Genomic DNA, 24,639 nt, shown 5'->3' on the forward strand with positions numbered 1-24,639 from the left:
AATAGTTAACAGATTTGTATGCCACGGTTCGTTAAAGTCGGTTAATGGTCATAAGACATGCAGGCAAATTTGAAAAATATTTACTTAAACTGTTTAAAATATAATTTATTTTAAATCAGTTTTGGGAAACAATTATGGTAAAATCCATAGAAAATGACTAAAGTTATGGTATTAAGAAACCCTCTAGCAACCACTAAGAACACCTTAGTAACCACTTAGCAATGCCCTAGTAACCTTCTACAATACCTTAGCAACCAAACAGCAAAACACTAAACATTATGTATGCACAAGCACCATTCACCTTATATATATATATCAAATAAATATCATAAAAGTAATTTCTTATAAATGTAAGTGATATATTAAAACTCCCATTCAGACGGCATAGTATGTTGAATGACCTCAAAACCAACCAAGCCACTGGCTAAAACACTGACACACTGAAGTACCATGGCTGAAATGATTCATACATTATCCAGTTAGCATCTTAATCGTCAATCCACAACGGCACCTTAAAAGATTAACTCATCAACGCATTTGCAAATGCAAACTCTCAATATTTACGGCGACGACCCATTAGAAACAGACCATTAAGTAAGTAAAGTGCATGTGGCTGTGATTTCCCCTCTAACCGCGCTGGAAGGCAAAGTGAATTGAGCTTAATGGTTTGACAAATGTCAGTGAATGTCAGCCATGAGAGAGGGACACTTCTGCAGCCATGAAGTAAACTGTAATGAGAAAAGCCAAAGGCAAAGTGCTGTAAAAAATGATAGCGGGACCAAAGTTTAGCACAAATGCAACAAGCTGCGCACAGTATGGTTATTAGAGGAGCTGTCAGTTTCTGAACGATCCGAGTAACAGGGGTCAGAGTCAAAAACGCTTCTTTCATGTGTGTATTATTGTAATTGTATTGTATTAGTGTAATATTACAGGACTTGATGATGTCATCAAAAAATAAACTTGTTTCTTAAAGGGATAGTTCATCTAAAAATGAAAATTCTGTTATTAATTACTTTTTCTCACGTCGTTCCAAACTTGTAAGACCTCCATTCATCTTCGGAACACAAACCAAGGTATTTTTGATCCATCAGCACTCAATCCAAGACCTCCCTGAACCTCAATAGACAGCAAGAGTCCTACCACAATTAACTTATTTAGGACATCGTTAAAATGCATGGTCCACGTGACATCGGTGGTTCAAGTATAATTTTACGAAGCTACAAGAATACTTTCTGTATGCACAAAAAACTAAAATAAAGACTTAATTCAACAATTTCTTCTCTTCCGAGGCATAACATATATATATAAAAAAAAAAAAAAATTATAAAGGGGTTACTTAACTGAGACCTTTGTGCCCAAATTTGTCCACAAATGAAAAATGAAGGGCTGCTATACAAATGATGCTTGGGGGTTGAGGCACACCTTTTTTTCACTGTAAACTGGCAATGTGTATAATGAAAGTAAATCTGATTCATTTTCATTTCAGTTGACTTCAGTCACTAAAACAAGATCAAATGGGTGAACCATGCATGCAGACAAGATGACAAAAGAAATATGGCCACCATCAATATTCAGTAGTGAAATCCCTGAAATACATACACAAACATTAGGAGCTGTTCCGTGCTCTGGACACTCACCGAGGAAGATACACTCACAGACGCACACACATGGGCCCTTTCACCTGCACAGCCTTTCATCTCTTTATTACAGCTGTCAATTGTTTATCAAAAGCCGGGAGGGGACGGATCCACAGCCATGAATTTGAAAGCGCACACAGAAAGGTCCGTTTTAAAATGCATGACAGGTTAATGGTAAGTTAGAGTATCATTAGGCCCCGTTCATTCACATTTAAAACAGGCCCTCGCTTCAAATGACTAGGGAGCAGTCTTTATTTTGAGAGGTAATTCATATTGTAATTATATTTTCAATCACAGTTCATTAATTAAGACAAGTCCCACTCTGTAATCATGCATTTCATCTTCTCTGTGATTTGCGGGACAATCTCCAGTGTTAGCCAGAATTATAGGACCGGAATAGCTCGCGCGTCCACGCCGAACACTGATTTATGCTAAGCAGACAAGAGAAAAGAGATCGAATGCTTCATGCTAACAGCACAATAGTTCTGCTCTGATGTACAGTATTTTACGTGGCAATCCTGATCTACAATTTCAAACCGGAAAATGACTACTAAGGGATTCGGAAAGCAAAATGTGCAAAATTATGATTCATTTTGGTTCTTAAAAATATATTTTGAATTTGGATGCATTTGCAATTGATTTTACACTTAAAATATGAAAATGCATCATAAAAATGAGTCACATTTTAAAACTACTTTAATTTAAATAAATGAAAAACCGCCAATAATTTTGCAACAAAAGTGTCAGTATATACTTAAGGAAATTAATTTTTCCCACATTGATGCAGGACAAAGTAGTTGTATTTCAGAATACTCCTGAGATTCATGTATTTTCACTGATTGACATTGTTTGAGGTTGAGAAATGCCTTTAAATTCTTAAAAAAAAAAATGTTAAGCTCAAAATTTGAAGAAACACATCCAGTTAGATTTGCGATTTAACATTTAAAAAGCTACTAGGACAAGAAACCTAAATATCTTTCACTGCAGTTTTGGAGCAATGGGGTGACCAGTAATATGGCTTGCTAGCAATGTGTTCGTCTATGAACATGCGATACATTTTCTTCCATATGTTTTCCATGTGAAAAAAAAAAATTATGCTGGAATTGATTGTACGCACCAAGAACTCAATGGATTTCAAAAAGTTAGCTTTTTGGATCAGAAAATGGCTGACCTCTAGTAGACTGCAATGCAATGTGCAGGGCTGCTTCTTCTTAAAACATGACCAGCATCTAGTTTTGAGGAGGCAGACCCAAGAGTAATCCTGACATATCCTAAATCTATATTTACATGCATTAAATTAATATTGGAAATATTTTATAAAGGCTTCTATAGCTAAAGCTATAGCCTAAAACAATGTCTAAATAACTACCGGTTAACAGCCAGTTCAAGCAAATACCTGCATTTGATGCAACAACACAACAGTATCCCAGAGATTCAACGGTATCCCAGATAATTGTGTGCTGACTGTTCATTTGTTTGTTGTTGGTATTTTATGAAGTACATGTGGTCATTTTGGAACATGTATTTGAACAACTAATCTAATCCCCAAAGAGCCAGTCTTCATGCTGACCACACCACCAACAACAATCTGGTTGGTTTAGAAAAGAATCAAACGCAGGCAAAATGGCTGCACAAAAATCTCAAAGCCCACTTCTCTGCAAGAGTGAACAATTCTTCAGCTTCATATGCCAGAGAGCTTTCAGCCACACGTCTGTGGTCCTTCATCATTAAATATTTAGCGAGGGATGAGCATTGGATAGGTCTAATGCTTCTGACATTTTGCACACAGGTTGATATTGGTATGTGCTGTGACTGCATCAGATAAAACGTATCATCTTTATAAATGACACTGACCATGCAATTGCAGAACCATTCAGAAAGGTATGACGAATATCATGCATAGTATTTCATATTTCACCAACCACACTGGCCTATTACTACCAGAGTGTTACCATGGAAATGTCGTCAGGTAGTCATAAGTGGTGATGTACACTGATTGGTGAGAGAATGGATTTTTCAAAGCTCAATAAAACTCGGGTACAAGACGTTTCCCGTCTGTCACGTCCAGATTCTTTGAATCTATGGACTTCAAATAACTAGTGAATGCACAGTGCTTGAGCTTGTGCATGTCTTGAGCCACTAACCACACCTGAACGTTCCCTAAATTCTTACATTACTGACAAATCCAGCCAGAGGGTACTAGTCGATCACAAACAAACATACCCTAATGGAAAGCGACCCATTTTGGTTTAGCAAGACACGTATTTAATGCTAGAGAGTGAATGGCAGTTCAGGGGAATAAAAAAAGGCAAAATAAGGCTTTCATAAGTCTTGCAAGTTTCTCAAAAGCAATGCGAGTGATCAGCCCTACCTGAGACAAGCGAGACTGTGTCTTTCTCCCATGATACAACACTGACGTACTCCTCTACTGAGGCCGGGATAATGCACTTGAAGACCGCCGTATTCCCTCGCATGACTCTCTGGTCAGCCACCCGCACCGTGTATGGCTCCCGGAAAACTGCGCTCAAGAGAAAACAGAACTGAAATTACTAACTGAAAGAGTGTCTTCTATGAATATATACTCTTAATTAAATTCTGTTGGATAGATGGATACCTACATAGATTCTAATATATTAATATATATACTAATACTGTATGATATATTAGTAAATACATTAGTAACTGTGCAATATAAATAATAAAATAAAATACAACTTAAATTTGTGCTATTAATATATATTTCTTTTTTTAATCAGATGACTTGCTGGTTGCTTCAGGTGACTGAAATGTACAAAACGAGATAGCAAAAGAAAGAGAGAGAAATACACAATGGCCCACAAAAAAATGACCCAAATTCCAGCATTGTCTTCTCCACACATGACTGACCTAAGCAAAAAAACACATTAATATTTCAGTGTTTTTCATCTGTCTATATCAGAGCAATCACAGAAGCACAACGATGAGCACTTGTAATATATAATTCTGAGCTGTAGGTAATCTGAAAAATAAATCAAAAAGGTTAGTTTATATGTTCAAATCTAGATTAGTTCTTGATTTTCATTGATTTCTCTGTGTGTGTGTGTGTGTGTGTGTGTGTGTGTGTGTACCTGTTATTTCCTACATTATGGGGACCAAATACACTACCTACACAAGGATAGTAATACCTGTAATGTTTAACATTTTCCCCATTAGGAAAACAATTTCTAAAGGATAAAAGGTTTTTGTTTTTTGTTTTTATCTAAAAATGCAGAAAGTTATCTGTACTAGTGTAGGTTCTTGTGTAGGTTAAAGGGATAGAAAATATAGTTTGAACAGCATAAAAATCATTACTATGGAATGTCCCTGTAAAACACAGAAACCAGTGTGTTTTTACCTTTTTTAATTTGGGGGGGGGGGGGGTGGCTGTACAAGAATTAAATCATCATTATGCTATAATAAAACACACACACACATATATATATATATATATATATATATATATATATATGTGTGTGTGTTTATATATATATATATATATATATATATATATATATATATATATATATATATATATATATAAAGAAAATTATTCCTCAATATAGGTTGCAAGTATTTATTTTTGTTTTATTCTGTTGAGGTGACTGACCGGCCTTGATGTGTAGATCTTGACTCCTGATCTTTCCTGATGGGTTTTCCGCTGTGCAGTAGTATGTATTGTCATTGATTAGGTTACTAAAGCTGGATGGCAGGAAGCCGTAGATCTGCAGCGTGCCATTGGGGTGCACATGGCGGATGCCTGGGACATCGTAGATCTCCTCCCCAGTGGCGAGGTACCAGCGCAGCGTGGCGGGGGGCACGGCCGCGGCAGGACACGGCACCAGTGCCCCTGTGGTGCTGGAGAACACTACCTCTTGCAGAGATGCATTGACAAAATATAAGCTGGAACGTAGATCTTCACCGAAAACTGTAAAGGAAAAGACAAGGACAAGAGTGCGTGAGTGAGTTAATTTATATGGACGAAGAAGCATTAACCAGTAAAATTAATGTTGAATGTAAATATAGTTTTCTGTTACAGCTTATATATATATATATATATATATATATATATATATATATATATATATATATATATATATATATATATATACAGTTCACATGTGCACAAATTCTAACAGTACATAGAGACAGTATTAAATATCAGCACTAAAGACACACAAGAGAAAATGTGGCATTGCATCATGAAGCTAATCATAACCAAAGAAAAGTTCAAGTTGAATGACTTCCAGCTAATTTTCGTTTGCTAATTTCCTCTGTGCTAAATCTCCTCAATGCCGTGCCACAGGCCCTATCTGAGCACCAATCTCCGTTTGGCAGTAAATGGCTCACCAGTGACAGCTGGCAGTGTTTTCCCTCGGGACCAAACATTTTAGCACTTCATAAATTTCTAACAAGGTTTCAAATTGCAGCAGTTTCAACCTTTTCTGAGGATCAGCGGGTTTCGCTCACAAAGCAGAAGGTACACACAGAATATGACATTTATTCATAAACACATGTGCGCCCACATGCTCAGATATAACACTCCAGTTGTTGGCACGCTTGATGAGCAAACACAGACGAGCAAACAAACGAAACCCGCAAACAAGCGCTCATAATGGTGATAATCTTTACTGTGGCAATCTGAGGCATATGGTCTCATTCATCAAGTGGCACGCTGAAGCAACCATCTGTTAAAATATCTTGTTTTGCCAGCGAGAGGCTTGGCGGAGCGTTTATTCTGATATTAAAGAGTGTGAAAACATTCTGGCCTTTATGCAATAAGGATTTGCTCACTCACTCTTTTGTAAACCAAAGCAATCATTGCTGGTCTTCATTCCAAGAGGACTTTATGCTATCTAAATCAAGTGATTCAGCACATTCTGCTCTAATCATCAGCACTTGATGAATTCATGTGGGTATGTTGGTTAATAGATGAGCGTTCTGTAAGTGTGGCTTCTCGTAATGAAATAAAGACCTGCTGATGTAAAAGAAATGTAAATTCCATGCATGTCCACTATAAATGAATAAATCCTAATTAAGATATTCAGTTTGCAGAGAGTAAACCACATTTCTTCCACTTGGACACCAGCAGGAAGGATTGACAGTCAAGGACGACGGGCCCAAGCCCCAGTGCCACCCTGGTGGCTTCAGGAAAACTAAACTGACTATTTTATCCTCTGGCGCACTAGTTTTTAGGGTTACAGCAATGAACGGGTTCCTCAGACCAGTGATCCTCAATTACTGTACATCACTTCAGTTCTATTTGTTCTATTCCACCATAAGTTTTAACTTACGAGTTATTGACCCAAATAAACACCATATCCCCATTAAAGGTATTACATTAAAATGCGCTATTTAGTTCAAAACAAATTGAAAATTATTTTAATTCATGACATCTCATGTTTGGTGGAGGTGTTTGTTCTGAAAAGGTAACCTGCTTAAACATTTGGGTTTTATTTTTCTTTACAAATTAAGCAGACAAAATTAAGTCCAAAAGCAGAAGTCCTATCAAATCCTTCTTGAAGGTGCCATGCACTTAAAAAAAGAAAACAGCACTTTAATACTCAGCAACCCGGAGGAAAAATTCATAATTGTCATAATTTTTCATGAAATGAAGCGTGCAGACGAAAAAGTGACACTGTTTAATAATGTATTATGTGCATTCATAATTAACCAAGGTTTTTTCTCTCTTTGGGTACAGCTTTGGAAGAAAACCCTCACTCTATTCAATATTAAACTGCTCCTCTCATCTGAAGATCTGTACATCAAATACATCTACAGTACTCTTCCTTTTCTTTGGACCAGGAGAGTGATTGGGATGGCAGTTGACTCTAATGCACTGGCCTTGCTTTGCCTGTAGGCCTTTAATGTCATGTCATCTGAGGCGTGGGCTGCACCTGATGGAAAGTGGCTAACACCAAGCCAAGGTGACTTTAGTGGGGCATTTCAGAAACACGCACACAACTTTCATGATTTTTTTTACCCACATAATTAAGCAGGGTACTTGTGCTACACAAACACATCCTCAAATTGAGATGCTCGGATATATTGATTTAATTTCACAAGGTTTACAGACAGGTTTGAAAGTATCGTTTGATGTTTAATCAAGTATTTCTGTCCTATAAAATATTAAGGCATCAAAAGATAAAACCCCACAGCTGAGTATATTTTTAAAAAATCATAAATCATAAAATAAATGCAGAACAATAAATGTTAGCATGACATATAAATATTAGGGTTGTCTATCTATTAAAATGTTTAATCTAATTTATTACATCATGTGTCGATTAATTAATCTTATTAATAGCAAATTAAATTTGGCTGTGAAAATACCCTCAAAGGACTGTTTAAATCTATTTTTGTGATAAATGAGAAAGTAGTAAGTACACATTACAAATAGTAGCTTTAGAAAGAAATATTTTATTTGATTCAGCATACAAATGTTATTATGACTCGTTCAAACAGCTGATACATTCAGGAATTCAGTAAATGGCTCTCTTTATGAATGGGTCTTTGAATCATTGATTCACACGATTAGTTCAAAATGCGGATTCATTCAGAAACTAAACACTGCTGTATTGCTTGGAGATGCACAACAATGGCCCTGTCCCAAATGGCACCCTAAATCCTCGCGGTCTTCCTCTGAGTCCGCACTTTCATGACATAATGCTGCTTTAACTGTCGGGTAGAAGTCTGCTGTGGAAGTCGCCCCAGTGCGGGCTCGGCAGAAGTGCGGATCAAGGGCGCATAATGGCTACAAAGGGATTCCTCGCGAGCACCCTTCTGAATGCTAAAATATCAAATGGGACGCCCTACGGTCTCGTGGACTTGATGGACACGCGGCAGCCATTGTTAGTCCATTTGGGACAGGGCCAATCACTGATGTTTTTTTTAGATGATATTTTTGTTGGCAAAACTGAAAAAAAAAAACAGACAATATTGTGTTGAAAATATAAAAGTATTAACTTATTTTTTACTGAACGGTTGTCTAAAACCACATTTGCACTCTTGATATACGGGACAAAAACAGCACTCGTGAGATACTGCTTTCACTGCTCCTGTGATATTGCTTATCATCATATGATATAAACATAAGACAGAAACTCATAGAGGAGCAATTATGCTACAATATCTTGAATTTCAGGGCTTAACTGCATTTATGGAGTTGTTGCCCTGCATCATATTTGTCAGCAGTCAACTTTATGAAATGTAAGATGACGTACAGGTCTGTGGGCATGGCCAGTGCATGAACGGTGTTAAAATATTTTAATCATGTTATTTTTCATTACTAATTAAGGTAGTGCGTTAAACTGACAGCCCTAATAAATACTTACAATTATGCATTAGTGGTGGTGATTTTAGATAAGCTATTGCTGAATATTACCTTGTTATCCCAGAAGTTGCCAACAGCGGACTTTAATTTATGAGCGAATTATTTGAATTTATTTGAATTATTCACTCAACTAAACCACTGATTAATTCAAACACAAAATACAAGTACAGTGTAAGACTGCAGGGCTGACGTGAAACAGCAGCACTTTTGCTAGTGTAAAATTCTACATTAATGTATTTATTCATAGCAATCAGGATATTGGGGTGGAGGATTTCCTTAATTACAGTTTGGGAAAATAAGTTCACTTTTAGATTATGTTCTGTGCTTCATACGCATATTGGTACAGGGACAAAGTTGAAATGGGAATCAAAGAACCTAAGATAATTTTTTTTCTCTGTTTTTTGGCCATACTGACAGCATGCTAAAGAGGGCTGGCTTTGAGAGCACCAGGAGATGAGCTTTATGCCAGAGGCAAAGACTGCCAGTCAGAATCTAGAGGCCTCAAAGAGAATATCCACTCCTTGTTTAAATCCAAATTCACTGAAGTTGTCAAATCTACTAACATTTGTGAATGGAAATGTCCACACTGATGATTTTACACTTTAGCACCTAGGCTTGCAACATTTAAATTTAAAGTAATATTAATGTAATGCTAATAGTTTTTAGAAATCACTAAGCTAAAAAGGGTTATGGATAGTATAGACTTTTGTGATAAGATGAATTGAGTAAAATAACCGACTATAAATATTTCTAACAACAACAGAATATAACTATATCTTTTTATCATGGCACAGTGTTTGATTAAAGCATGCAGTCATTGTATAGATGGTGGCCACATCAGAATCATCATCGTGTTTTAGCTTACCAGGTAATCACACTGTCAGCTTTTTTATTTTATTATTAAAAATCAAGCACAAACTACGCCAAAAAAAGAAGCAGTCCTTCAGACACACTCAGTGTCCAGATTTGCTTATTCATTTTCATTTACACATTTAAGTGGACTATATTAGTGGCATAATGTAGGGAATAGTGAATAAGTACATTATTATTGAATACAGTTCTATTCTCCATCTGCACCCGATACCAAAATGCAAAATTCATGAACTGTTCCTCATATTTCAGTTATGGTGGTTTGATTTGGGGGACACGAGTCATATGACTCAACAAAAAGATTTAAAAGCATTGGAAAATCTGATTCATTTTAAATGGACCTCTCTCATAACATCCGAAAAGTCTGTTTCGTTTTAATGAATCGGCTTGTCCTAAGCAACCCTTGCTCTCTATAGCATTCAAAAGTTTGATTCATTCCAAACAACAACCCATACAGCAAGCAGTTTCGGCCCAGAACCGGCCCACATCTGGCCCGCGTTTTTTTTGTTGTTATTATGTTTTATTTTTAGATATTTCTTTGTTGATGGATCTAACATATTTAGCTACTTCTTAGTAGCTTGTAGTAGAACTAACTACAACAAAGAGCTATTCTATATTTCAACTACTTTAAACTATAAATAGCTTAGCTTGACAAACAATGCATTAGCTAGGGTCAGAAAATTATTACAATTTTATATGAATCATGCGTCCTGTGGTAGTCCCTAAAAAACCTACTGGCAAACTTGAGATGCAATATAAATTACAGGCAGAACACTAGTCACAGACTCAAATTTAGGGTTACTAGTCAATCACACACAACAGCATTTATCATCTTCAATTGTCTAATCAGCCATACCAAACCGTTTTCGGCACCACTGATGCATTTGATCTAAACAAAGGTGTGATAAATGCTGATGAGGCAAACACTAACGCCACAGATAAACGAACAAATCAATACCTGTCGAGTACCATTCCAACTTGCCAATAAGAGAGTTTTGTGATTTTGATTATTTACAAGCTAGTCTCCATCAAACACCTGTTCAAAAATCTAAATTTGTCACATATTAGGCTCGGAGCACACTACAAGACAACAGCCTTCCACTAAGTGTGAATGTGAAGACTCACAGTTTTATGTTTTCAGTGCTTTTTTTGCAGCTAATCACACACAAAGTAGGTCAATCATAAGACCTGATTTTTTTTTCCACACTGCAATACCTCAGACAGCCAGTTTCATGTCAACAATCAATGCTCCACATGCATGCTCTGTACAAAACTTCACAGATAGTTGTATTATCTGTCTGAGCCAATGTTGAGCTGCTGGTTTTGCCAGGTCTGTGTGTCCTGTCAATGCTGAGCAGGATCATGGGATATCTGCTTCACAATGACAGGCTCTGTCAGGGGCATGGGGTAATTAAGGCTGTACTCAGCACACCGCCTGGGGGGCTTTGGGTTTTTGGGGCAGAAGGGGGAGATGGGATGAGACAAGGTGCTGAAGGGAGAGGCTGGGGAGGGGCGACGTGGACCCAGGACAAGGTAGGGGTGAGCGGGACAGGGTTTTTGCCACTGTGAGTATGCACTTCTCTCCTACAACCCCCACAGGCTTTAGCACTCGCAGCACTTGCCAAATGACTGTCTCCCAATTTGCTTTCATGAATATTAAGCAGGACATGACAGACGAGAAAAGGCCTGCCGTCTGCTCGCCTGTGATATGTGCAGACAGATCGGCTCTCTGATGTCGGCGAAGGGTAAAGCACGCCGAGTGTGGCCCTGCGGTGTGCCTCTGATTCCCGTTGTCATGTTTTAAACGAACGTGAGCGGCTCGTTAAGAGCCGACTTGGCAGAAGCCTGAGATTGGAAAACGAAAGCGCTGTTGACTTTAATGTCTGAATTTGCCCAGCTGATGGCACGAACAAGGCTGTTAGTCGGGCAATTTCAATCTAAGCACTTCCATATTCAAAAACTGCTAAATCTATTAAGACAAGACACTTAGCCAAGGAAAGCAAGATAATATTTATCAATGATAGTGTTAGTTAGGATCTCTGGAGCTGCCGCTGAAGGCTACTGGCTGGCATCACTTAATTCCATAATTAACAGTTATCAAATTAATTTAACCTACACTCTACAATACAGACCCAGTCCATGTCTAGCCATTCTTAGTGCATGAACAGAAGACAAGTATAAATGCTTTAATACCTTTGAATTAATTCTAATAAGCACTGTATATCAAGATGCTAAAACAATTCGCTACTACCACATTTCAACACTTTAGATGTTACAACTCGTCTCAAGGTGTGTTCGGATGGATTTAACTGATCAATGAGATTTAATGTTTGCATTCGGGAGAGGAGTTGAAAACAGACACGTGAAGCTGGACACTTTCTGTATTGACACTTGCACAGTGTTTGCAAACTTTATAAGAAAACCACAGATGTTTTCATTTAGCAACAGTTTTCATCCAATACTTTATGGACTGCACCTGTATATACAGTACAATAATAAAGTCCAGCCTACATGCCAATAAAGCAGGTTCTATGTTTTTTTAATCAGCTGACACAATACAGCTTTAAATGGCATTAAATCATGAAAACTCATGGAAGATTTTAACATGGTTATTGCTGTTGTTGTAAACTATTGCTGCTGCTGCAAGCAAGTACAGGAAGTTGCTACTGCCAATGCATACAGCGATACAGTGCTGTTAGTGTTTAAGACACACTGCTGCTGCACAAATAGCATATAAATTAACCCATAGCAGATCTATACAGGTGGAGCTGGGGAAGGTGGAGGGTTTCAGAGAAACTCTGAAAGCGCGCTGCAGGAATCTCAAGTGAATGCTAGCCAGATATATAAATGCAAGATAGTAATCTCATTGACTGCATATGCAGCATGAACCAATCAGCTTGTGCCAAGTCGTTAAGCTCTCTGAAAATTATCAGTTACATTCAAAACTCGTCAGCCTGCGCCATCTAGAGTTTCATGACTGAACTTTATATTTACAAGAGAAGGTTTTACTGTTGTGAAATATAGATTTGGGAGCATTAGCGGAATTTAATAAACACAATACACACGTCATCATTGTCTCTAGTGAATCCAGACAATGATCAAACAGTTTGTCATCATCTAAGCTCTTTGACGACATACATCACAGAAACGTGATGTTGGTGCCATCTCATATTAAATCATCTTTAGTGACCAGCTGAGCTTCGAAGACTAAATTGAAATGACAACTCGGTCACCCAGGTTTGCACTGCAAAACAACAGGAAAATCAGATCCTTCCTTCTTAACTGAGCATGCTGCATAACTCCTTGTTCAGGAATCTAGTGACATTTATAATAAGATTATTGCAATGTTCTTTTGGCCATCAGACTTCTGATGAGCCGAAGTCAGCCCATGTTACACCTCTCTTCACTGGCTACCGGTTCAAAACGTGGATGCTTACAGAACAACCATGGACCCTCTTACCTTCACTACCTCTTACAACTCTACATCCAGGAGCATGTGGTCCGTCAGTGAGCTGCACTTTATGGTACCATTACAGAAAGACAAATAACTTTTCCAAACATTCATGTGCACTGTTCCCCAATGGTGGAATGATCTTCTGAACCCTCCCTGAAAAGCCAAATCTCCTACAATATTCAGGAAATGGCTAAAAACTAATCTTTTCCATGGGCACTCCACAGTGTCAAAAAATTATTTCTTTGCTTTTACTATTTCTTATTTCTCTCTATGAGAAAATTTGCATTAGTACTTCTCATGTTATTGCCTGCTTAGGATGAATAGCTTTTTGTTGCATTTGTCATTTATAATTCAGTGGATAAAAGTGCCTGCTAAATGAATACATTAAATGTAGATATAAATCTGTGCATTAGGCCTAATGCTGTAAATTCAGCCAAAGAGGAGTTTATATTAAAGCCGGCATGTTTTCTAAATGTGAGTTATAGATCTTATTGAGAACAATTATTTATGGATGTGTGTCTACGTTTCCTTTTTGTTTTTATTGTAATGTTTTAATCAAATTATAGACTTCTCTGCCACTGCAAGCACATCTGGCTCCACTTTTGAGTGTAACACATACGTCTCAAAAACAAATCAACAACCGATGCATTGAACAAAGTCCTCATCCTATTTTTTGTTTTCTGATAACCAGACATGAATGTACATCACAATAAAATTACGATAAAATTTTGTCGCTATTTCCATTGCAACGTGACAGCAACACAGGCAATAATTAGGTGCTAACTGCAATGCATCGTCTACAAACATTTCAGCAAATTACAAATTTACTGAGGCAAAGACCACGTATAGTGATAATGGTAATATACTGTATATATGGTAAATGGTAAATGTCCAAAAAGCCGAGGTATGTCAGAAGAAAAAAAAAAAAAAACATAGCATTGTCATGGTATCATGAGTAGAGTACTTTATTACTTTCTTTATTACTTTTCTTTATTGCTAAAAGTAATGTTACTTTTCTGTACCAATGATTAACTGAATTATCTAAATAGTAGCTGTACTCTATCTGGTTAATGTTAGCAGGTTAGCTTGATTTTCAGCTCTGTTTGCTAAAAGTAAAGTATTATGAAAATGTGTCTAATCAATGAAATCTGACTTCTAATCTTGGAGCTTCCTAAATAAGAGTCTGTTATTTGACAGCGGCAGAGCGAATAAAAATTAGGGGATACAAAAGCTCTTCAGTGGGAAGTCAAAACACCTCTGTCAACATACAGAGAAGCCTCTATCTAACGGCTCAAAGGAAAGTCTATGAGACCGGTGTCCAGAGAGGCTGTCCTGCCTTGACGGTTCATAATGATGTAGAGCATCTTTACAAACAAGCATCCTGCCTTCATTAGAGCCAGCGAGAGGTTCAACAAGAACCCTCATTGTGGTCAGCGCATCTGACGGATAGTGGCTTTTTTCCCCTCTTTGGCACGTAAAACTGTTCTGGGTTCAGTAAAAGACTTCCTCTGTGTTGTCTTACTCATGGTGCAGGTGTCTGTTTCAATAGCATCTGTTCACTATTTGAGCTCACAAAGGCTAATGCCCAGCTCGGTTAGCTGTGTGCACTCGCGGCACAACGATGCCAAACATCACAGTCCACATCTCAGTACACCTGGTCATTACTGAGGTCCAATGTAAGACAATATGTAATTATCTCTGCAAATAATATCCTATATAGTGATTAATGACACCATTGTGAATAAATTAGCATCTTTGCTAAAATGCTAATTTGCTGACAAAGATTTATTGAAAAGATCTGGGGCCGTATTCACAAAACATTTTAATTCTAAAAGTAGCTCATAACTTGCTGATTTAGGAGAAAATCTTCAAAATAATGGGTGAGTCAGTCCTAAATTTAGGACTCCTAAATTTTTGTTCTAAAGTATTTTAGCACTAAAACTAGCTCCTAAATCTGTGAAAGGTTAAGAGAGGTGAAGAGGACTCCTAAAACACTAAGACCAAATCACAACTATCCTACAATGGCTGTTGCCAAACATTTTACCATAATGACCTTTTAAAAATGTATCCCCTTTGGTTTTGGAGGTTATCAATATTTCCTTTGATTATATCCTTGATTTGGGCAAGAAGTAGTCTCAGATGCAGATGGCACATGAAAGTGGAAACACTTCATGAGTTTCAAAGTCTTCGTCAGATTGGTTGAATTATATAAGATTTTCGGGAGACGTGTGTAGCATTCTTTAACGTTCCTCCTGGAAACAAAGATGGTGCTAAACCCCCTCAAGAAAAAAATAAGCAGTTGTGTTTACAACTTTGACAACGATCACTTCTCTGGACCAACTAAACACTGGATTCTCAAAAGTATGTGAAATATTAAAAGTTCACAGCATGGAATTTTTAAAATATGTCCAAGAGTTTTACACACAGGCAACATTTTCATGCCCTGAAACGTGATGATGAACAAAAACAAACTATTATTGGTTGTTTGACATGTCGGTCAAACAGCCACATGGGCGGGCCTTGGCCAATGAATGCTGCCATGAATTCCAGAAGGTCTGGCTACACGAGACTAGGCAAGAAGTAACATCTGTTCCTGAGTCCAGTTTGGTTTTCTTTTGTGTTGACATGTCTTACTATGGGCCATGGTTATTCCACTCTGTTAATTAAAAGGCTGTTTATATGCATATCCGCTAATTCTTCGAGAGAAGCACACATGTAAGAGGCTGGCAAATAAAAGCTTTATTTGAATATGGCAACATTATTTTTTTTTAATCTTTATTTGAATATGGCAACATAATATTGCAGTCTACAATATTTCTATGAACAAATCTCTAACAGAGACCCCTCCCCTATCAGCCAATCACTGTGTGCATAATTAGTAAGCATGCTGACATCATCCATAATTACGAAGTCAACCCTGCCCTTACTTTTCTCTATTCCTTAGTAAACGATTGTCTCAGCAGCTTTGTGAATAGGTTTTGAGAGGAAACTCTTAGCTAAGAACTTTTACCTCTATTTAGGAGCTCTCTTTGTGGTAAGATGGTGATGTTTTGTGAAGACAGGCCCTGGATTCTACACCAGATCCAGTTTGTCTCAAAGTATAACATGTGTAAACAGATTGCAATATGTAGCTCTAAATGTTTCAAACTGTTTTGTGCTACACTGTTTTCTTATGCCTTAATAAATTGCATGTTTAAAATTCTTAGTGTTCTGTAATCATGTAACCCGATCTCACGGCAATTCGTAAATTTTTCACAAGGTGGCTTATTCGTAAGACCACACTCGTACAAATTCATATGATTGTTGCCAAATTTAACGTATTTTACGATTTGTACAATTCGTATGAATTTGTACGAATGACCTACACCTAACCCCGCCCCTAAACCTAACCATCACTGGGGTCGTATAAAATCGTACGAGTGAGGTCGTACAAATTTGTACGAATAAGCCACCTCATAAAATAAGTACGAATTGGTCGTGAGATAGCGTTGTATCATGTCGTAAATAAAAATTAAGAAAATAAAAAATGTAATGACTTTTACTGCAAGAATGCCTTACAACTTGTCAGTCCAATCAAATAATTTGACTATAAAATTCTGTTTAAAAATTGTTAATATAACTTATGGTTAATTTTTCACACTTTAATCGTAAGGTCAAGCTAAGAACATTGCATTGTGGAATACAGTATAATACAGCATGGTCTGTTGCATATTTCACAAATGTAAATGTAAAACATCTTGTTTAAATCAAAGCCATGTTATAAAGCATTAATTCAGACTGGATAATAAAATGTGTCACTATTATTATTATTAGGCTTTTTACTATTATGAAATTAAAACTTTACAACAAGGTTCCATTCCTTAACATTAGTTGACATAAACTAACAATAAAAACATACTTCTAAAGCATTTATCAATCTTAGTTGAATACAACATTTATTAATACATTATTAAAACTAAAAGTTAATCAATTATCAAGTATCAATTAATGTTAGTTAATGGACCTGAGCTAACATAGATTAACAATGAACAGTTGTATTTTTTAGAAGGTTAACAAAGACTAAAAAATACTGTAACAAATGCAGTTCTCATTGTTAGCTAATGTTACTTAATGCATTAAATATAGCTCACTATAATTATTGTAAAGTGTTTTTATTTGAAGAATTAAGCACAGTTTCCCACACATTTACATAATCATTAAATAAAAAAATAAAATAAAAAAACTGTGATATAGCAATGCCCAATAATAATTGGATTTTGATTTAAAAAAATGAAAATCGACCTAAACCTATAATTAAATCCAGTACAAAAATAGTTATATTGATACAATCGAATTATCAGTTTATTACAATCCTATTATTATCATCATATACATTGTTATTATAACACACACACACACACACACACACACAAACAAATATATAAAAAAAAATATATATATATATATATATATATATATATATATATGTTTGTGTGTGTCATTATACATATATCATGCAAATAATAATAATAATAATAAAGAAACAAAATTATATTTCTTTCTTTTCTTTCCCTTTTCATTTGAACAGTTTTTCAGTATCAGAGTGGTACATGTCCATCTGTAGGCTACAGCACTGTAGTGTTTTCTGAAAGGAAGGACACAGTGTACCCCTCCCCAGTCCTCTTCTCTGCAGAGTGTTTCTCTTCCCATTTCAGGTTGTCACGTTTCTATTTATTTGTTTATTTGATTTTATTTTTGTGACAGGAGACCGCTGCTCACACAAACCAGCCAGTCAGCCAACCGAGCAGACACAAATATATTCAGAGCATTTAGTACCCTGGATTAATCGAATTATAATTTAATCATCTGATCAAACAGCAATTAGCATAATCACTTGTGGGGAACAGCTGATAGAGGGGAGAGAGCAACACATAATAAACCTCAGGCAACTGCCGCTCTAATGAGACATTTAACTGCTAAAACACACATCCAAAAGCAACATCTTCATGCTTTCTGGAGCCGAGACAGCTCCTGATGAACTGATGGACAGTCATGTGTTTTAAATTCAGTAATTTAACATGGAAATCATTCTGAAAGGTGTATTCAATTATTTCAGAAACAATAAATAACATATATCCATTGTGCAAGCTATGAAAAAAGAATTATGTGACATAAAAAGGTATAATAACAATATGCAAAAATGTATGGTAACGCACTTACCAGAAAGCTATTCTTCATTTTTACAGTGCAGTGATGAAGATGCCACAGGTATATTTTCATCCTCTTAAGAGAATCCAACATTAATAATGTTGGAATTAATAATAATAAGACAGTACCATGGCTGGGTCAAATGCATGTACACATCCTCTATCAAATGCACATGTGCACAAGTCCATTCAATGAATAGCAGATGAAAGTGGCAGTGCCCTGAAAGGGGACAGCTAAAAATACCAACAGTCAACTTGGTCATATCTTACAGTCTGTGCCATGTTTAAAAATATATCATAATGTTGAGAAAGCAAGCTGTGGTCATTTGTCACCCTGTCACTATCTCTCACCTAGGTCAGAGATGCCTCAGCCTACTGTGCATACATCTCTCTGGGTCTTATTTTAAAAATAACAAGACAGGGGTGCAGAGAAAGCACATGAATAGAGAGATTCATACTGGAGATAAAAGTCATATGATGCTATTTTACAGATGGCATTGATGAAAGAACAAGTCATTTGGTTGATGATATTATTCAGATTTCATTTACAAATCTTGGAACGATTAAGCCTTAAAAAGGAGGATTTTATTATTATCATCATCATCATTATCATCATCATCATCATCATTATTACAAAATCCTTGTCCATTAGAAAAAGGAATCACCTATATTTTTTATTTTAAATACAAACTTATGCAATATAACCCTTATAATTGTGTGATTTATATTGCGTCTGTTAAATAATAACAGTAATTTATGATTTTAAGAGTGTTTTAAGAGCGTAGGCTAAAATAGGTGTTGATAAAACCAATTAAAATGTAGATTGAAAATAGATAACTAATTAAAATGCAATTCATAATTTCCAAAGAAATCAATTTTAGGGTTTCACTGTAAAAAAAAGCAAAAATAGTTTAGCGATAGGCTTTTTCTAGACTTTTATAGATGAGAAACTTGCATTTTGCAGCCACATGTAAAAGTACTAAATATTTAATTAAATAGAAATAATAACTATAATAATAAGCCTCGATGATTCCCATAAATTTGCATTCATCAGAATCAAAATATTGTTTTAGCTATTTAAATTAATCTACAGCAGCATGAATGAAAAAACTAAATATTATTTGAATAATAAAAATAATTAAGTACGAAATTAATAAATAGTAAATTAAACAACAGTTCATGCCTAACGAATGAAACTGATATCATAATGTGACAGGACTATTATTTCTCCATGCCGTCCTCAAAATGACCTCTAAACATGTTTGTCCTCTGAAGAACAACTACGCCAATGGATTTCTCACTCAACAAATTTGGTCAGTTCTAGCAATAAGAGCTCATTGAAATAAAATTGTCCTGTTGCATTTAGCGGTGGAGTTGAATTGACATCAACAACACTTCAAATTACAATTCATCCTAAAGTGTTAGAAACATTCTACAGCCCTTAAGTAAATATTATTCAAAGACAACCGGTGAAATCAGTGATTCAAATTAAAGTCAGTAAGTGGTTTGACTCATTCAAAGTCTCATCTTGATGAAAATGTCCTGTTTAACCACAGAAGCTGAAGTATCTAATGCATGAATTGCATTAGCAAACAACTGAACAAAATGAGCAAAAAAAAATCTATAATAATAATAATCCTGTGTGCATTTGGAGAGGGGTGTTAAGGATGCTTACTCAGAATCTTTAAATAGGTAACAGAGGATTGCAGGGCACAGGTCTTACAGGACTGGCTAACAAACTTGAACAGATGGGCCTCTAATCAGCAAACTGCCTTAATTGCCCCCAATAGATGAACTCCCACCAAACACACAGCTCCACACAGCCAAATTTACTCAAATCATCTGTGCATTTCTCCTTAGACTCTTGAAGAAATCCCAGTTAAACATGAAATTAAGTCGTTATTCGGATTATTTGTAGAATTCTGTCAGTATCAAAGTTAGCGTCAGGACTGTATAGATAACAACCGCATGATTTCATGCAGGATTTAGACGGATGAGATTATAATCTGTTATGCCTGCATGTGTTTTTGTGGACAACATGTGACAGATGATCATTTTCAAGTAACAGATCTAAGGCGGTTGCATTTCTTGTCCCACTCTTGTCTTCATTTATACTCAGATCTGTTTGGCTGTAAATCAAGGTGCTAAACATTCCCATTCCTGCTGATATTCTGTTATTAGCTATAGTTACAGCGAGTGCATTTCTTTGCACAACATGGCTGTCGTGCACATGCAGCAGTTGTAGAGGATCTTTTTATTTATTACAGGAAAAAACTATATATGTTAGACAATGCTGCACATATGACTAAAAGCACAATCTCTTAAAAGTTAGAAATATTTTTGTTTTAATCATAAAGATTGACATTAATAGGATTTTTTTTAATCTAATTTTGATGTATTTATTATTAAAAACATTGATCTTTGATAAAATAACAATAGATAAATGCTAAGCAAACCTGTAAGATTCCTCTTCAATCGGTGCCCTTTAATTGTACGTCAGGGGTCACTCATTCACACAACGGCCTTATTTGATATGACTCTAATAATAGACGTTTCCATAGTGACAGGCCAAGCAGCATGTAATAAACCTTCCAGACTAAAGGCTCGAATTTTCTAGAATACAGTTGCTTTCTGAGATGGGAAAGTGGCCACGTATAAAGGGAAGCTTGTTCATTCTTAGTTCAGACAGAAGGACACAGAACCAATCTTCCTTAGATAGTTATATTTGTAGCTGTTCCACAATGAATAAATTAACATATTAAGATGTCAACATCTCATTTCAAATGAAGAATTACATTTTTAAAGACTGCACACTCATCAGATATGTGCTGATTTTATAAGAATACATGAACGGCAAAAGAAAGAAAGCCAAAGCCCATCCAGCAGGAGCAGGAAAGCTGGCGAGCGTCTCATTTCACTGTCTGCTCTGCTGGCAATGTTGACTGATGAGTTCTTACTGCTCTTTTATGAGTTTCAGCTGAGGCAGGGTGGCGCAATTTCAATTCAAAGTTATTACAAAATACATCTCAATATTTTTTATTTCATATTTGCCCCGGAGTGAGGAATGCCTCGGAGAGCTTCGTGTTTGGAGCTCAAACAGCAAGAGTAGGGGTGTATTTCTCTCCCTCCTCTGAAGAGGAGGATTATTTCTGTTGTTTTCTGAGGGTGAGCTTTCGTAACATCCTCACCGCTTCAAAATGACTGCCATTCAAAGCTTCACATTGAGGACTCGTGCCAGCGTTTGCCAAATAGCCATTTTACATCAAATCCTCAACCCTTTTTTTTTTTTTTTTTTATTAAAGCACGGGTCTCTGTTCCTTTCTTTGCATCATGCAGTAACCTTCCCTCGAAAATATCTGTCTATCTGCAATTTTTCTAAGAAATAAGTCTATTTTCCCGTCTGGCTTCATTCTGTTTTTCCCTCCATGGCTCCCTCCTTACGTACACACCCTTCCATGTTTGCACCTACTGACCAGTTTAGCCGAATCACAGCTTTTTACTCTGGTTTGAAGGTGCAGAATTAAAAACAGGTAAGAAAGATAGGAAAATCATGCTTAAGGCACAATTGGCTTAAAAATATATATAAAGACGGCTTTAAATTTCTTGCTGCACACACATGCATCCACGCAGGCGCAGTCCCTTAAGTACACACACACACACACACACAGTTATTAAGGCGTTGTGTAGTATTTTTCAGCTACTGCCCTGCATTTTTCTTATGAATCTTTTACATTTTTTCTTAAGGATTTTTACATTACTGTTTCATTTTTATATGCTTCATATTTAAAGGTCTCCCATAAGATATGCAATTTTGAAGAATGGTCAGCAAGCTATTTAAGACAAACACAATCTTAAAAAATAGAGTCACAATCTGATAGGTTTTGTAAATACAGCTGTATGATTTGTGTTTTATCATATGAAAGGGATTAAATTAAATAAAGCAAATGGCTATTTTTTTTCCACTGCTATCCACCCACTGTGAGGCTCAAGTGCACAACAGGGATGTGTTACAAAAATAAATGGATGTAATAACTTCATTTGAGGCGCCCATCTTAAAATGTGTAAATATCCACAGCGTTAATTATCTGCCATCAAACGACTGTGCTTATTTAACAAACCAATTAAATACAATGCCCCAGATTATTATTATTTAAAAAAAAAAATAATCGATTAAACAAATTCTTGTCGTCCATTATTAAATTCAACTAAGTTAATTTAAAACAGTTATACGGATGGTGGAGGGCGCAGCACACATAACCAATATTAAATACGTCAGTCATTGTGGATAAAAAGGAAATAAATAAATAAGACATTTAAAATGGAATGTGAAACATTAGTGAAAACGAAAAGCGCATGGATGAGTAGCTTCTACAACACTCAGTGAGATAAACAAGAGGTCACATTCATTAACATCTCCCCATGCGTAAAACAACCGACAAGAAACCTGTGCAATACCTGCCGGAGTCCCGTATGTGTGCACACAGGAATCATTATAGGGAGCTTTTGCAGTACGCAGTGCTTATATAGCACTGGCATTATCAAAGCCATAATGTGACTAATAAGGTTTTTATTTTTATTTTTTTATAAATGATTAGAGGAGGGAAAACCTCTCAGCCTAGGTGACCACCCGTGGCACCATTCAAAACCCTGATATGAATTTGCATACCGTACACCCTTTCCAGAATGTCCTGATGAGAGTAAATGAAGTTTGAAATTACAGGAGAGAAGAAGAAAAAATCAAGACTAACCATTCAGGATGCTCTGGAGAAAGATGAATGCCAATATCCACATGCCCCGCTGCGTTCAATCCCCAAGCTAGATTTTCCTCTTTTCACTCCGCACACTTTGTCCACTGCTTTTTCCTGATCCCCCACTCAGAATGCCAACGGTAAGGTTAAAACAAAAGCCAGTCCAGATTTCCCGTGCCAGCGACTTGAATGGATCTCCGCCGTGCGTATTATGTGTGCGCGTTTGCGCCAGGTCGTTGCGCATGAAGGATGTGCGGGTGTTCTACTGTGATTGTCTTGGTTAAAGCTCGGATGCTCTCCGGATGCTGCTGTGCTTCAGTGGGGGGATGCTGGATGCAGGTGCGATGCTGATTCAGGAGCGTATTACAACAGAGCAAGTGGTGATGCGGAGGAGAAAGAAAACTTTCAAAGCAAAAGCAACGGCGCCGTTCAAGTGTGTCATTTAAACCAAGGGCAACCAAGTATTTTTGAAAAAAAGGGAAGAAAGGGAACTAAACAGGGGAGAGTAAATCATAGATGTTTAATCAGAAATGGGAATGGAAAGAAAGTCCGGAGAAGCTGAAGCGGCAGGAACAAAGGTGAGATCCCAGAATCAGACCATCTTCTTGAGCACCTCTCGCCGTCCAGCAGGCTGCAAGCAGGCGCATCTTCCTCCTGCGTGGCGCTTTAATCGCATTGGTTCGTGTGCTGCTAACCCTCTCTGCCTCTGAGCATTAGAGAATAACCCTCTCTCTCTCTCTCTCCCCTGCCTCCACAGCCCGGCTCACTGCTCACTGCCTTAAAGGAGCCGAGACACTCCTCTGAAGGATGAAGGATGAGCGGGACACACCTATATCAGGTGCGCACTTAGTATGAAAGACGCGGAGAAAGTCCAGCACGCTGTCTTCTCTCGAGAATCTTTAGCAGTATGTCAGACATTAGACATTCTCCTAGCATTTTTAGGTTAGTTCAAATGAAACTTCTTAACCAAAGTGTAATTTTTTTTCGCGATGAATTCCGTGTGCATTAGGAGCGTTCCGAGTCCACTAAATACATTTTTATCAGATATACAAATTTAGAATGTACTATCTCTATCTCTTCTGAGAAATATTTATAACTTGCCTTTTTATTCAGAGGTGTATAAAACGTTATGTCCGTCTAAATTCGAATATAGCCTACCTCAAATCTAGCTTTTTTGGTTTAGCATACGTGAAAGAAACTCGTCTCTGTTCATATGACGTTACTGTATATATAGTCAGTATTCTTATCTTTTTTAAACCGATCACTCTTTTCGTTTAACAATTAAAGCAGTTGAACTGTTGGTTTGACAAGTACGAATATATGTTCATAATGACTTTATGATGTGATTAAAAAATCATGAAATCACTCCCTTACTAAACAGGATGTCTGAAAGATC

The 24,639-nt window shown here is 36.7% G+C and overlaps 1 protein-coding gene across 2 annotated transcripts in view; it reads right to left on the reverse strand.

Moving 5' to 3' along the window:
• Nucleotides 1–23,993, reverse strand: part of dscamb (Down syndrome cell adhesion molecule b) — a 142,970-nt gene extending 118,977 nt beyond the window's left edge. For both annotated transcript variants that reach the window (XM_026282856.1, XM_026282857.1), the window contains exons 1-3: nt 23,244–23,993; nt 5,263–5,580; nt 4,009–4,155 (exon numbers count right to left, since the gene is read on the reverse strand). In XM_026282856.1, the coding sequence (XP_026138641.1) occupies nt 4,009–4,155; nt 5,263–5,580; nt 23,244–23,286 (508 nt within the window). In that variant the 5' untranslated portion in view covers nt 23,287–23,993. The remainder of the gene's footprint in view (nt 1–4,008; nt 4,156–5,262; nt 5,581–23,243) is intronic.
• Between the last annotated feature and the right edge of the window lie 646 nt (nt 23,994–24,639).

This window comes from Carassius auratus, chromosome 15 (assembly GCF_003368295.1).
Source record: "Carassius auratus strain Wakin chromosome 15, ASM336829v1, whole genome shotgun sequence".
NCBI lineage: Eukaryota > Metazoa > Chordata > Actinopteri > Cypriniformes > Cyprinidae > Carassius > Carassius auratus.